The 14,447-nt window shown below is 37.8% G+C and overlaps 1 protein-coding gene across 7 annotated transcripts in view; it reads right to left on the minus strand.

The window, feature by feature from the left end:
* Positions 1 to 14,447, minus strand: part of akap13 (A-kinase anchoring protein 13) — a 114,131-nt gene that overhangs the window by 36,720 nt on the left and 62,964 nt on the right. For all 7 annotated transcript variants that reach the window (XR_010914246.1, XM_067502283.1, XM_067502285.1 and 4 more), the window contains 2 exons: positions 9,761 to 9,837; positions 1,144 to 1,216 (listed from right to left, as the gene is read on the minus strand). Coding sequence is in view for 6 of the 7 variants with exons in the window: in XM_067502283.1 (XP_067358384.1) it covers positions 1,144 to 1,216; positions 9,761 to 9,837 (150 nt within the window). In the remaining variant the exon portion in view is untranslated. The remainder of the gene's footprint in view (positions 1 to 1,143; positions 1,217 to 9,760; positions 9,838 to 14,447) is intronic.

Consider the following 14,447-nt stretch of genomic DNA (forward strand, 5'->3'; position numbering starts at 1 on the left):
TTCCTATGTTTCTAGGAAACCAAAGCAAGAAAAAAAACAGACCAAATTTACAAGCTGGTCCATTGATCCAAATCAGAACAAACAATATACAGGTTGGAAAATACCCTCAGAGCATTTGAAACCTATAGTTCCTTTGCTCTGCTCTGAATCAGTGGACGTCTGTGTGAAGTTTGTAAATTGGCTCTGTTTTCCTCTTGGTTCTTTTTTTGTTTGTTTGTTTTTTTCCCCCGCACGCGGATTTGGTAAAACTCCGGTACTGAGTGCAAACTGCAACATGGAAAAACTGCACAACTGGCATTTGTTAATAATTGTGGTGATTACGTGAGCAATAAACCAAGAAAAAAAGTCACTCTGCGCACACAATAACATGTTAATATACAACACAGCTTCACACTTCGTAAGGAAATCACACTGTGAAATGGGCGTGTAATAAAATCTACTGATTTGAACTGGATCTTATTTGCATCACATTCCCACCAGAGTTCGTCTGGGCTACATCTACTAGCAATGAGCATTAGTATTATTTATTTTTTAAGTTGAATAATGCATTTAAAGTTGATTATTCATATAATTGTGTTGTGAAATCCATTTGATAGAACCATAGAAAGGTAGCTTTGTCCTGCATAATGATTACATACTCTTTGTCCAGCTGAGTAAAACATTACACTTTTTTTTTTTAACCAAGTCTGCTGCTCTCATACCTCCTGCCTGCTCATGCACTCTGTGTGTAGCACACAGAAACAGTGGCATAAGGTCAGTTCCACTTCTCTATGACTCTCTATGGCTCAAAATGTTTTTTCCAACTTTTTATACTAAGTATTTGACTACACGGAATTATAAACTTAACTGTTTTTTCATGCACATCCCTCAGGTTTCTGAAGCGTGTGTTATGTTTCATGGCATCTCTGTTTCTGTCTATCCTGTCCCAGTGAACTTATGTCCATGTTCTGTTGGTAGATTCAACTTGTACATAATATTTACTGTAGGTCCCTGAACCCCATGAAGGTGGCTAGTTCAGTGCTGAGGTGTAAAGATTAGCTTCACATTGGTGATTCCCTTCACATACTGACAAATAAATTATTCTGTACCGTGTTTCAAAATAACTAATTTGCACTCATGTCATCTTCCCTCTGAAGGTCTTACCTGTACATAATGTTACTGTGGCAGGTTGAGGGCAAGACTGGACAGGCAAGCCAACATCCCTCCCCCTTTGGATCTAACAGGGAATGAAGACAGAAAGAAAGAGAAGGAAGAGTCATGATAAACAGACTTGTTTGGATTAGGTTTTTAAGATTCTTTGTAGCGAGTGTAAAGTTTTCTGCGGTCCGTGAAACACATTTTTAGGCACATCTCATTTATACATCAGTATTAAGCTATGATGCTGTCACACACACACACACACACACACACACACACACACACACTCCCACCCAGTCTCCACATATGACTGCTGAAAGCACACTCCCACCCACACAAGTTGCACACAGCATACTGTGCATGTCCCATGTGTTGTGAGCATATCAGCATGTACTGTACCACCGAAAAACCACACACACACACAAACACAGGTCACAAGTGAATGATTGTTCCACCCCTGCAGCCAGACACAGCCAGTCCACTATAAAGTCAGAGATGTAGGAGGGGGTTCTCTGCAAACCTGACTCTCTTACACACACACACCAGTGTCTAGCCTGTGTGTATCACAGACCAACACAATGATCTACAGTTCAAACAGCAGCTGTTTTGAGCCAAAAGACTAAACCCTCTGACTACTGCATATGTGAGAATAAAAGTGACATGCCAAAACAAAACACAATTAATCTCCAACACCCAGCAGAGATTTCTCAGTAGTGAGTTTACTGAGGCAACAGAAATGCTGCTCTCTACTTCATCTACTTAAAACTGAGTTTAATTGAGTTAAAACACAGTTTATCAGAACTCTGATGTCTGAGAAAAGTCCCCCATACCGACAGTTCAAATCACTAAAAAGCAACAAACACCTAAAAATGGGCTTAGAAATAAAACTTTATTTTATTTGATTTATTGTATAACTTATTCAGTCAGAGTGACTTCACATTTACTGTGGTAATGTCAGTAACAATCAGTGAGGCCAATGACTTCTTTGTTGCCACATCCACTTGTCTCAATTGATCTGTTGTCCTGGCTCTAAATTGCCTTCTCTGTCTATTATCAACATCCCGCACAAAAGAACGGCACTCCAACACGTAGGAGACAACAGGCAGCATTTACCAGTCTGGATGTCTCTCATTTTAATCTTTCATATGGTCATAATTAGGAATGCTCTGTCCTGAACTTCCTGGAAAAGTGTAGCAACAACACAACATACTGTATTATTTTGCATCAATATAGTCTTGATATTTTTAAATCGATTTTGCATTTGACTAATAGTGTTGAATGCATGCTGACATCAAATTATTTTGTTCCATCTTGTTAATAAAAACTAGATCTTTGTGGTAAATGTTGATGTGAGCAATCATCATTCAGATGTGTGTAATTTGGCAGAAGTGTTGGAGCTATTACCCATACAAATCAAATGATTTGACATTTGGTGAACAATTTGTTGTTCATTATAATAAGAATTAATAATAATAATAATAATAAGAAGAAAAAGAATAGGCATTATAAAAAGAAGAAACTAAGTTCACTCACTCAATTCTAGAGAGATTTTTCTTGAACTGGGGGAAAAATATTTTAGTCACTGAAAACTGTTATTTTTGTGCTCACTTAGAATGAAGCAAGCTCAGAAATTAAATCAGTGATAAACATTATTAATTAACCAGATGTTTCTTTGAATCAGGCTTTTGCAAATCCACCACCTTTAAAAGAACTCTTGTTACCTAACAAGCTTGTTAGAACTGTTGTGTTCTCAGCTAAAAGGAGACATTTTAGATATCACTTCAACAGCCACTTATCATTCAATAGCGACTGTGGTGCAGGAGTGTCGGCAAGCTTTGCGTGAGTGTGTGTGTGATTGTAAGAGCAAATAGGTGAATGTCAAGAAGTGTAAAGCGCTTTGAGTACCAATAGGTAGAATGCAAGTGCAGACCATTTACCATTTGTAATTTTAAGAGTTGGAGCACTGTTCTTGAAGAGCTAAATCAAATCAGGTGCTGTTACAACTATTCGACGGTGAAGAAGGCACAGCCAAAACATAAACTTTTTCCACCTTGTGCTGAGGTCTAAATAAATGCAAGAAAGACCTCTGTGGACGGCGTGTGAAGTCCTCCATATCCATCATTTTATCTCTATCTCTATCTCCAGATAGAGATAGATATCTAGATACATCATCTACCTAGATATATCTAGATATCTATATCTATAGATATATATAAATAAATGTCAGACTTTATCCTGCTCTGAACAACTAATCTCTTAAAAACATTTTAAGGTTAATTCTAACCTTAATACATATTCATATTATATTCTGCATCATGATCCTGAGGATGAACCCTTTTACTTTGGCTGCTGGTACTGTTCACAAAGAAACCATAACAACAGACGCCAATGAGCTCGATTTTTCTGACGCTGAAGTTAAAGTCTGCCTCTCTTGTTGTCCATGTCTGTTCCTTTCAGACCTGCCTGCCTGCACTCTTGTGACAAATTGCAAACTCTAAAGGCAAAAATCAAAGCCATATGATGTCATTAATGACATAATCAGTACACTTATACATATACTTCTTAATCTCATTAACCTTACAATACATAACAAACAAAAAAAGAGGGAACCCTGGTTAGCTCATATACAGACACCACTTTAAAGAGTCAATGTCTGTGATGTCTTTACATTTGCAAATTACTGAATTATCAATAGTTTAACGCACATAAAGTATAGGTATCAACTGACTAGTACTAAAAAATATATGACATTTATACTTTAACAGTAAGCTTTGCACAGCTAATTAAGAATGAGAAACTGTCTAAAATCTCAAATCTAAAAAAAGGCAAGGGAGACTTCAAATAATATAAGGGCATGGTGCTCAGAGAGCAGAAAATAGCATGAGGACATCTTCCAGATGAAGAAAGAGTGTGAGCAGCGTGGGAAAAAAACACTAGCTCTTTTCTCTGCACTGCTACTTTTAGTGTGGATGACAGTACCACATCAGGCTGGACCAGTAGTTTCATCCTTCACCACATGCTGCCTTTACTGACCTGCTGTCCATTCATTTGTACAGTCTTGAGCTTTTCAAGGTCTTTTAACTGGAATAAAAAAAAATAAATCTATTCTCTGTACCCTTTTACAACAAAAAAACTGCAAAGATCATGATGTGCTGTATTAATATACACTCACGGGCCACTTCATTAGGTACACCAGCACAATCAATTTCTACTTTTAGAAATGGTAAATGGCACTTTTCTTTTTTATTGGTACAGTAAAGAGCTTATTCTTATTCACACTCACAATGATACACAAACACACGCACAGTTGGGGGACCTGTTATGCAGCAAGCCTGCACTCAACAGGAGTTAATTGTCTTGCTCAAGGACACTTGAGTAGGAAATTGAACTAAAAGGCCAACTTATTTAAAATGAATGAAAACTTTAGAACCAACTTTAATATAATTAAATCCAGATTGACTCAATTTTCTTAATCATAAAGACATAGTAGAATTATCACTTTTCTGACAGTTTAGAATTCATGGCAGAGAGGCTGTATAGAATTGTATGAGATTGTACAGGTGTACCATACTTAATGAAGTGGCCAGTGAGTGTATGTGTGCATTTTAAGTGCTAACTGACCAGTGTAATGCATGTAGAGTTGTACTGTATTATTTCTTCCACCAATCTGGAGCCTTTAATATAAAACTATAGATAGACTGCAAATTAGATTGAATGTGCACAAGCACCAAAAAAATGATGCACGGCAACAAATATTTCAATTATTAAAATTGTGCCTCTATGCAAATCTACATTTATACTCAACTTTAGAATGTTCACAGGTTACTGAAAATCATATTCTACCCAACACACAGTGGCACAGGAAGGTAGAGCGGTTGTCCACTAATCTCACAGTTGTTGGTTCAGTCCCCACCTCCTCCGGTCACATGTCGAGGTGACCTTAAGCAAGACACTGAACGCCAACTTAGTTGCTCCCGGTGAGTGTTGACTACATGCTAAAATTGAACAATTAACTTCCGTTAATGCTCTGTGCCATGAATAAAGTTCATTCCAAATTCAATCAGTGCTTTGCTAATTACATATAAGGATATTATAATGGGGTTGCTCTGCTCTGGAATTTTTGCTGCAAAAACCCTTCAATGGAAAGCTAAATCCACATTTGAGAATTTTGTAGTACAAAAACTATAGGCACTGATCTGCAAAGATGTGGGAAAATCTGATATGGTCGCCGCTTCATTGGGGGCAGCTGTGGCCCACTTGAGCAGTCGTTCACAAACTCCAGGGTTTGATTCCTAGAAGCCTTAGACAAGACAACAAAACCCCTTAATAGCTTCATTAAACATTTGCAGCTGTTCAGTGCAAATCAATAAAGCATATCAAAATTTTAAAAATTCTCCATAAGTGGGTGAGTGCACTTCTGGTGTCCACCAAAAAAGGGTTCAGGACAGAATACCTGATTCTTAGAGTGAGGGGATCCCGGGGCTATGCACTGCTTTTCAGTTTACTGTCATGGGTTTACGGCAGTTTACTGTGATGGGTTGTCACAGCAGTGACAACACATAACAAGTCCCAGCAAAACAATACTATGGTGTTTTGAGTGATCACCTTTATTTGTTGGATCCCCTTCCACAGGACACCAGAGGTGACTGAATGCTTTGATGCATATCAAAATTACATAAAAATTACATTACAGTTACTAGATTTTAAACAGCGCACTTAACCAACATCATCAAATGCGGTAACATCTTGTTGAGGAATGGTGTTCATCACTCTGCCAGCACATGGTTCCCCAACACTTAACTCAGAGACAGTCACATGCTTTATTTATAGAAACTGTTTTCAGATCCTACTATTGTCAAGCAGAAAGTGGCCGTTTTTTTTTTTTACTGCCACAAGTGATGAGATGTTGGGTGTCATCCTTCTGCAGTGAATACACATCCTCCTTTATGTCTAAAGCTTTTGCCTCAGACCCTCTCTTCTCCACAGGGAGGAGCTGACATATTAATGATGGAAGAGGAGCCACGTTAGCCAAATGGAAATCGTGCTCCATCTCCATGGCAACATTGTACTTCCTGTTTGCATCACACAAAGCATGGATAAGAATATTAGTTCTAAAAGTTCCACTTTGGAACTAATTGAAAATAAAAATAATAAAAAAATAACTACTGAAAAAATACTGCAGAGCATTTTTTTTAACAATAATGAGATTCTTCTCTATCCATTTACATAGTATTTAGAGTCTGGAAATTTCACTAATATTGAGACACCTATGGCACATATTAGCCCAGATTATTGTTAATAAAAAACTAAATACTGCACACTCAGGTGACACACATAAACACATTTCCAACATCAAGGCTAAAGTTGAATTGACATTGCCTGTCAAAATCTACACAGAGCCACAAAAAAGGCAAAAGTTTGTAAAAGTAAAAGTTTGTGCCAATATTTAAACATGTATTCTTATCTGCACTTTTTGTATGGTCTCTCACTCACACACACACCCTCCTACCTTAATCAGCACTACATCCACAGTGGTCTCTCCTTTGGCACAGAAGCTGTACCTCCGCCTGTGCCTCTCATACATCCTTCATCGATGTGTTAGCAAGCACACTGTTTATGTGGAACCATTTCGCTGGTTAAAACCTCCACTAACACACCTCTCTCTGCAGTCCTCTCTCTTCACTGCAATTCAAACAAATAACGGCTGGAGGGTGGAGTTCCTAGAAAAAAAAAAAGCAGTCTGCAGAGCTGCAGGCTGCTGATTTTCTTGCCACCAAAGGAGAAAAAAACCCACCACAAATCAACTGAAACCAAACATTTTTCTACCACTAATAGGCAACAGAAGCGGAGAGAAATGTGCCGAAACGACACTTAATTTCACGTTGACTCTGGTGCCGCATAGTCCAAACCCAAACAGCATGGTGTGTAATCCAGTAAAGTCTACGGATCTGCTGTTCCTTCTTAGTGCAGTTTTGGGCTGGAAAATGAGCCTCTGTGCCCACATCTGTTCATAATGGTGGCCCCTCCCTCCATCTCTCCTTCTCTCTGCTTATTTCTTTTTTCCCTTCCAGTTCCTCCATTTCTCCCTCTCTCTCAAACCAAAATCTCAAGCCACCCATCACATCTGTCCTTTACTTTGAAACAAACTCCCTCTCATGCATCTGCTCCGTCACAGCACAGGAACAATGGAGCTCTATCTGATACATTCCTCCCCACTCTGACAGAGAAAAGACTTTTAATTGGGCTGGAACACGCAAAAAAAGGAAGTGAAGTAGTCAACTGCTCTTAGTACAGTCTCATCTCTGCATGAAGCACTCCCTGATGATGTGCCTCGACAGTGGTGCAGTAATTACATGTGCTTTATTTTTAATCTACTGTTACACCCACATCCACGATCAAAGCAAAGTCAGCCCTTTGACTCATCTGTGTTGGATTGTGTTTCGTCTTCTTTGCACATAACTGGAACAAGTTTAAATGTAAAGTAAACAGCTAGTATTTTCATGTAAACCAATGCTTGTGCTGCTGTTTCCTATCAGTAAGAAATGGTGGTAGTAACGGAACCTGCAGACCCTTCAGAAAAGCCTTTACGTCCGATTTTCACAGCTGTACACCATCCAGCTGTGATGCCCAGAGAGGCTAACACACATCTGGAAGTAGTCAAGAGTTCCTTTGACCACAGGGAGGCAGCACAGAACACATGAACACCCTTCTACACCTAGAGACAGAGAGCAGGTGACTTTCATTCACACCTTCTTAACTATACAATTATATTCTCCAGTTCCTGAAAGACAAATCATTCAAAACCAGAGCTCAATAACATGCACTTTATCATTTCACACCCACCATTTTATTTTATTTTAAAATTATTTCTTTATATCCCAATAATGGTGATAGTGTGTAAAGCCACCAATGAATCTGCTGAATGCAGGGGTGGATTTCAAATAAAATGCAGAATAGGAATTTGCTCAAACCCAGTTTGACCTGTGAATTTAAAACAGCCTCAAGTTTATCATTCAACGAATCAATAAATAACAAAAGACAACCAGTTAATTTACGATGTATACAGTTTGTGTTAAGGCTTATATGTAGCATCATAGACCTGATTTTCCAAGGTGTTGAACACCAGGTTTATACAACATGGCTCCAACAAAGAAGGTTTCTGAAGAGCTAAAACACATGGACCTTTTCCCACGTGTTAGACATGGTGGGAATATCATAGTATGGGCCATGTATATGACATCATTGATGGAGCTATGAATTCTGGGTGATACAAGCAAAATCTACTGTGAACAAAAGCTCAATAGAAAGTGGATCAAGACAATGATCCTAAACACACAAGTTGTTCAAGAAAAAAAAAAACAGTGAAAAGCAGAAGAAATGTACAGTTGTTGAATGACTAGATCAAAGCCTGTACTATTACAGGGGAAACACTGTTGCAGGTCAGATGGTCCCTCTCCACTTTTGAATGGAGGACACGGACTCCATGATTCCCACTACCAAATTTTGTCTTTCTAATGTATTAAGTATTTATTTTTTTGCCTTGTCTTTAACATATAGATTTCTCCATATTCTCCAAATCTTTTAATGCCACTGCAGATAACAAATTTTCCAAATTTTTAAGAATAACTTCACTCAACCCACAATTCTAAAGTTATTGCCTGTGCGCTCTCACGGCACCCTTACTTATGCTTTTTTTTTTTTTTTTTTTACACCTGTCATTCAACCTGACATGCTGTTTGCATTATTTTATTAAATCATGTATAGGTTTTCATTCATTTGAAAATTATTGCATTCTGCACACACCTTCCTAACCTTTTCAGAAACTGGGTTGTACATGTAAACTATACACATATGGATCAACAACAGGGTTTAAGCATTAGTTCATTTGACACTGAGTCTTGTCTACAGTACAGTTTAGCTGGTACTTTTTTTCTTTTGCCCTCTACTGTGCTGTACTTCTTTCTTTGATATTGTGTAAATTACACAAAATCAGTTCTTTAATGGTAATGCCAATTTGTAAACTTACTGCAGAAGTTATTGTCCTTTCTTACTTTGCTTCTGTCATCTCTACCGCAGTTTCCTGTGTATTTATAACTCCCTCTTCCTTCCTCTCCTCTCTTTCCCTCGGATTACATCATACAGCTAAAAAAAAAAAAGGAGTCTAACACAGAGTACGATTCAGGCATAAATGTTCTCATGTCTTCTCCTATGACCCGGTGCTCGATCAGACCAAACTTGTGCGTCATTAGATGACACTGGAAAATGTCTCATATGGATTCATAGGAGACCTTGGCCTGGCCTGGCCCAGTCTGACCTGGTCTAATTTCAAGTAAAGATCTGAGTACACCTCACCTATAAGCCTGATCAGTGGGAGCTCACTCTTATCTTGAGGTCAATTTACACAGCTTGTATTTGCTTTCGTTTGTTTGCTATGCAGCCTGGTTTGTCTGCTCTTTGAGTCATATTTAAATATTTTCCATTAACAAAGCAAGTTAAATTTCTTAGCTAGGGCCTTACGGGGATTTTAAGTACTTGTCAGAGCAAAATTTCACAACCACACTTCAGTCTGACGTTTCAGACATACTCTGCGTCTAATATAATTTCTGTATGAGAATAAACTCACCTGCTGAGTGTGTGTGCTGTTAGAATCTCGCGTGGAATCTTCAGACTCTTCGTCAACTGTTGCTAATATTTCAATCTCTGTAGTGGAGAGAGAACACGAGTTCAACATTACACAACATCATCAGCTTAGTGTTTTGCTGATTTACATTACCTATTACACATGCTTTTGGGGAATATTTTTCTCCACTAATAAACAAGGCATTGATAACAAAAATGCATTTGTAAATGCAAAGAACATAAATGTGTCAAATAAATGTAAATATGTTCATACTCTGTGGCATAAATTGGAAATTTTAATAAAAAAGGACTCCATAAATTGGAGTTAGGATATATTTCCTACTCCTCAAATATGCTTACAAATTAATTGTTGTTCTGTGTTTTGTGATCTATTTACATCAGTTTGATTGAATAAAACCAACAAACTATATGAGAAATACAAAAGTGTATAAGTATTTCCAAACTTTTTGTGGCAGTGTATTAGGGTAATGTGTTGTAATCAACAGCCATTTTCACACACAACCAGCTTTAGGGTTTGCAGAGAATATTCTGAAAAAAAAAACACTCAGTCAGAAGTTCTCTGGGTTAAAATATGCCTTGTTGATGCCAGAGGTGAATGACCACACTGGTTTGACCTAATAAAACAACGTTACAGCTGAAATATGCAGAAGAGCCTCTCTGAACACACAATACATCAATCCTTGAAGCAGACTTGAGTAACACAAGAACACAACAGGTGCCACTCTTGTCAGGTAACAGGAAACCAAGGCTACAATTTGTAAGGGCTCAACAAAATTATACAATAGATGACTGGAAAATGTCGTTGATCTGATCAGTCTTGATTTCTGCAGCAATATTTGACCAGTGGGATCAGAATTTGGCGTAAACAGTATGAAAGCACAGATCCATCCTCTCTTACTTTGGGCCCCTCACTACCACTATGAATTTTGTCATGGCTCCTTCCAACATAATAATGCAGTATGTCACAGAGCTAAAATCATGTCAGACTGGTTTCTTGAACATGACAATGAGTTCATTGTATTTAAATGGCCTCCACAGATACCAGATCTCAGTCCAATAGAGCACCAATGGGATGTGATGAAACACAGAGACTCACATCGTGACTGCACAGCTGACAACAGCAGCAACTGTGTGACGTTATCATCTCATTATGGACTAGAATTAGAAATGTTTTCAGCAGCTAGTTTAATCTATGAGAGAAAAATTTAAGGTAATTCTGAAGGAAAAAAATGAGTCCAAGTGAATAATAGCAAGGTGTACCTAATAAAGTGCCCAGTGAGTGTATATACCTATGAGAGAGATACTCAACAATTGTCTGCTTAGTTATTGCAGACAATGATTAAAATCTACAAATTAGCTTAAACGATAATAGCCTGTCCTTCAAGAAAGGAAGTCAACACAGCATCCTCATTCTCATATACAAGGTTTATTTGGTGCAGGTTAGCAGTGGCTCAGTTGATAGAGCAGCTGCCTACCAACCATAGGGTCGGAGGTTCACACCCGCTCTTCCCGACATGTTGAAGTGTCCCTGGACAAAACACTGAACTCCCAAAGCGCCTCCCCAGCCATGGAGTGCCAGTCCCAAGCCTGGGGAGGGTTGAATCAGGTAGAGCATCCAGCATAAAAACTGTGCAAAATCAACAAGCGGACAAATCCGCTGTGGTGACCCTGAATAAAAAAAACAAAAAAAACAACTCTGGTTCATTTGGTGTTCCCACAATACTGCACATCTACCACAGCACGTGGTCATATAACTGTATTATACAAACCATTATTTATTCTTTTTTAATACTATTTTACAGTATTTTATTATAGTATGGATTGTCGACTAATAATATATATGACTTGTGCAGACAACCAGATTTTCAACTACAGCAAGTACCTACTGAATAAATAGTAAACCCTGAGCAGAGGCATCAGTTACTCTCCACAATCACCCCCGTTTAAAACATTCATATTTTGTTGTGTTAAAGACAAAAATTTATGAATTTTTCTAGTTTGATCTACTCAATCCAGGTATCAACATACAAGTAATTACAAAAAAACTCTGAAAATCAATAAAAATAGCTTATAGCTTCCTTATTAAATGACATGTGACATTGGGTGCCTGGTAAATGGTGCTTTGAAGAAGAACAACTTAAGTGCCAGTCCACAAGAGAAAAAACTGTGGCCACTGCAGAGCAGGTCTAAAAGCTGAGAGGGGTGAAGATTGAGGAGATCCTCTTGTTAGGGATGAGTTTGCTCCTCTTATGGTGAGTCAGTCATGGTTCAAATAATTAGGGGCTAAAATGGAAAACTGCTCCCTGATCCAGCCTGGCAGATAATGGAACATTACATGCTTACTGTACATAAAGCTACAAGTCTGGCTGACTGGTTCATTTCTGGTAACTGGAACCTAGTGTTGCTGGGAAGTCAGTCATTTTCTAACTGCTTTGACTGCATCAGCTTCATTCTGTTATTATTTGGCATAACTGTAACAGTTTTGCCTTTTTACAGGGTTCTTTCCATTTTCACCAGCAGACATACATACATACATTCACTTGCAGGGATCTAGCATGAACAAAACGAAGCAGGAATTCATTTTTATAATTTATACAAGTCTAACTAGGTCTTCATTAGGCCAGCTCCATTCATAAACCTCTTATTCTCTCAGTTTTTCTGCCTCCCTTCACCTAGATTGAAACTGCATTGGTGAACCAGAATGAAACAGTCGTCCATAACACTGTCCAACAGACAAGTTTAAGAACGATACTCAACACTTTGGTCCTCTGTCCCATGTAAGAAGTCTTTTATTTATTCATTTTTAAACAAATTACCTCCCCTGTGAGCACAAACATCTTCAATGTTAGATCACTTGCTAAATTAAAATATGTACTTTATGTAAATAGATTAAGGAATCACAGCTAATGCTATTATTTCTTCTTTCCTCAAATTCGGTATTGCAAATCAAAATAGAAAATAATAAGCTTTTTTTAGCCTTCAACTGCTTCAGAATGCAGCAAAGAGACTCCTCACTGAAATCAAAAATTAAAGCTGCAACTAGTCTATACTACACTGGTCCCCACTGCTTCATTTAGATTCCTTCCTTAGCTTTTAAAGAGGTGTGGTTTGTCATTAGGTTACAGCTCTAAACTCCTCATATCATACCCCCCCCTCAGACCTAGATTTACTAAACAATTACCCCTCTCTATTGTATTCTCACAGTTGAAATTAATAGTTATTAATCATTTTCCATAGCTGAGCTTAAAATGTTTACCACTAATGATTAAATATTCCCCTTCCACTGATATGTTTAAACCTCTCATTCAGACCCACCTCTTTTCCTTAGCTTTGTAATTGTTTATATGTAGATATATATGTTTACGCCATCTAGTTTACAAAAGGTCTTGTTTTTGTTACATCTTCTATGTATTTATTTAATAGTAGTTAATGTAGTAATTTAATCTATCTGTTACGCACTTTTTACAGCTAGTGTGCTATACAAACACACTGCCTAGACTATATTTGGAATTATTCTAAATTCCTGAGATTCTTCTAAAAAACTAAAATTAACAGCACAACACCAATTCATATTCTGACTACAAGCTGAAGTCCTGATACTGTAGTGCCCATCTTAGCGGTTTAACTCCTACCTCAATAAAAATGACAAATGTTATAATTAGCATCATTACTAAGAATGAACACAGCCACAGGTTAGACTGAACCACAGGACCTTGTTGCTGCGAGACATAAGTGTTAACCACTGCAGCTTCCAAACACACTACAGCTCAGTCACTGACTCACATCTATTACAAGATGATGATGTGGCTCCAGTCTGAATCACTTAACACGCACGCTCACAGACACACACAGGAAAAGTACAACATTCCATTTTTATTTCAGTTTTGCTGTCACATATGGGCTGAGTGACAACATGAAACAAACACACATACATACACCTAACCACTGAACACATTTGTGCACAATAGCACATTCACACAATAACCATTTGTCAGTCAAGCTCTACTTTCAGTGTCTTCGGTTAAGACTTAGTGATATCATGATGTTGCCTGGAGACAGTGCCCCCTCACAAACAATGGACGTGAATCAACTGTCGAGCATATCACACACACCGTACTCACACAAGTCTCTCCCACATTCCTGATATAATTTCTCTGTCTTTTAACTTCCCTCTATTCACTCTGAAAACAAAGCTGCAAAAATATCCACAACTTTTGGGGGTAAAATAAGTTGTCACTAAATGTCAGAGAACAATTAAGTCACACTGAGCAATGATTACAAAAAAATACTTCTTTTTATATCAGTCACTATTTAAAGGACTGTCTGAACAAGTGCTGTGAGTCTAAGCCACTGACACCAGTCCAGTGGTCTGTTCTGTGTTAAAGGTTTATTTGGAAATTCATCTATTTTAATCAGCTGACTAATTTAGTTAGATACATACAGTCTCTAACACATTATTTTGTGTAAATTCTATTTGAATTTGATACAACTGCATTTTTGCCTAACAATTAACAATTGTTTTGCAAATGTATTAAAAATGAAAATAACGTAAAATAATGTATGACAAGGTACAGATTTGGGTTAGGGAATAAACCCACGTCTAAAGCTCGGGAAAATCAGGACTCTTGTCAGAGATGATCATCGGGCCAATCTGTGTAACTGGACAACAT

The sequence above is a fragment of the Channa argus genome, chromosome 4 (genome assembly GCF_033026475.1).
Source record: "Channa argus isolate prfri chromosome 4, Channa argus male v1.0, whole genome shotgun sequence".
Classification (NCBI taxonomy): domain Eukaryota; kingdom Metazoa; phylum Chordata; class Actinopteri; order Anabantiformes; family Channidae; genus Channa; species Channa argus.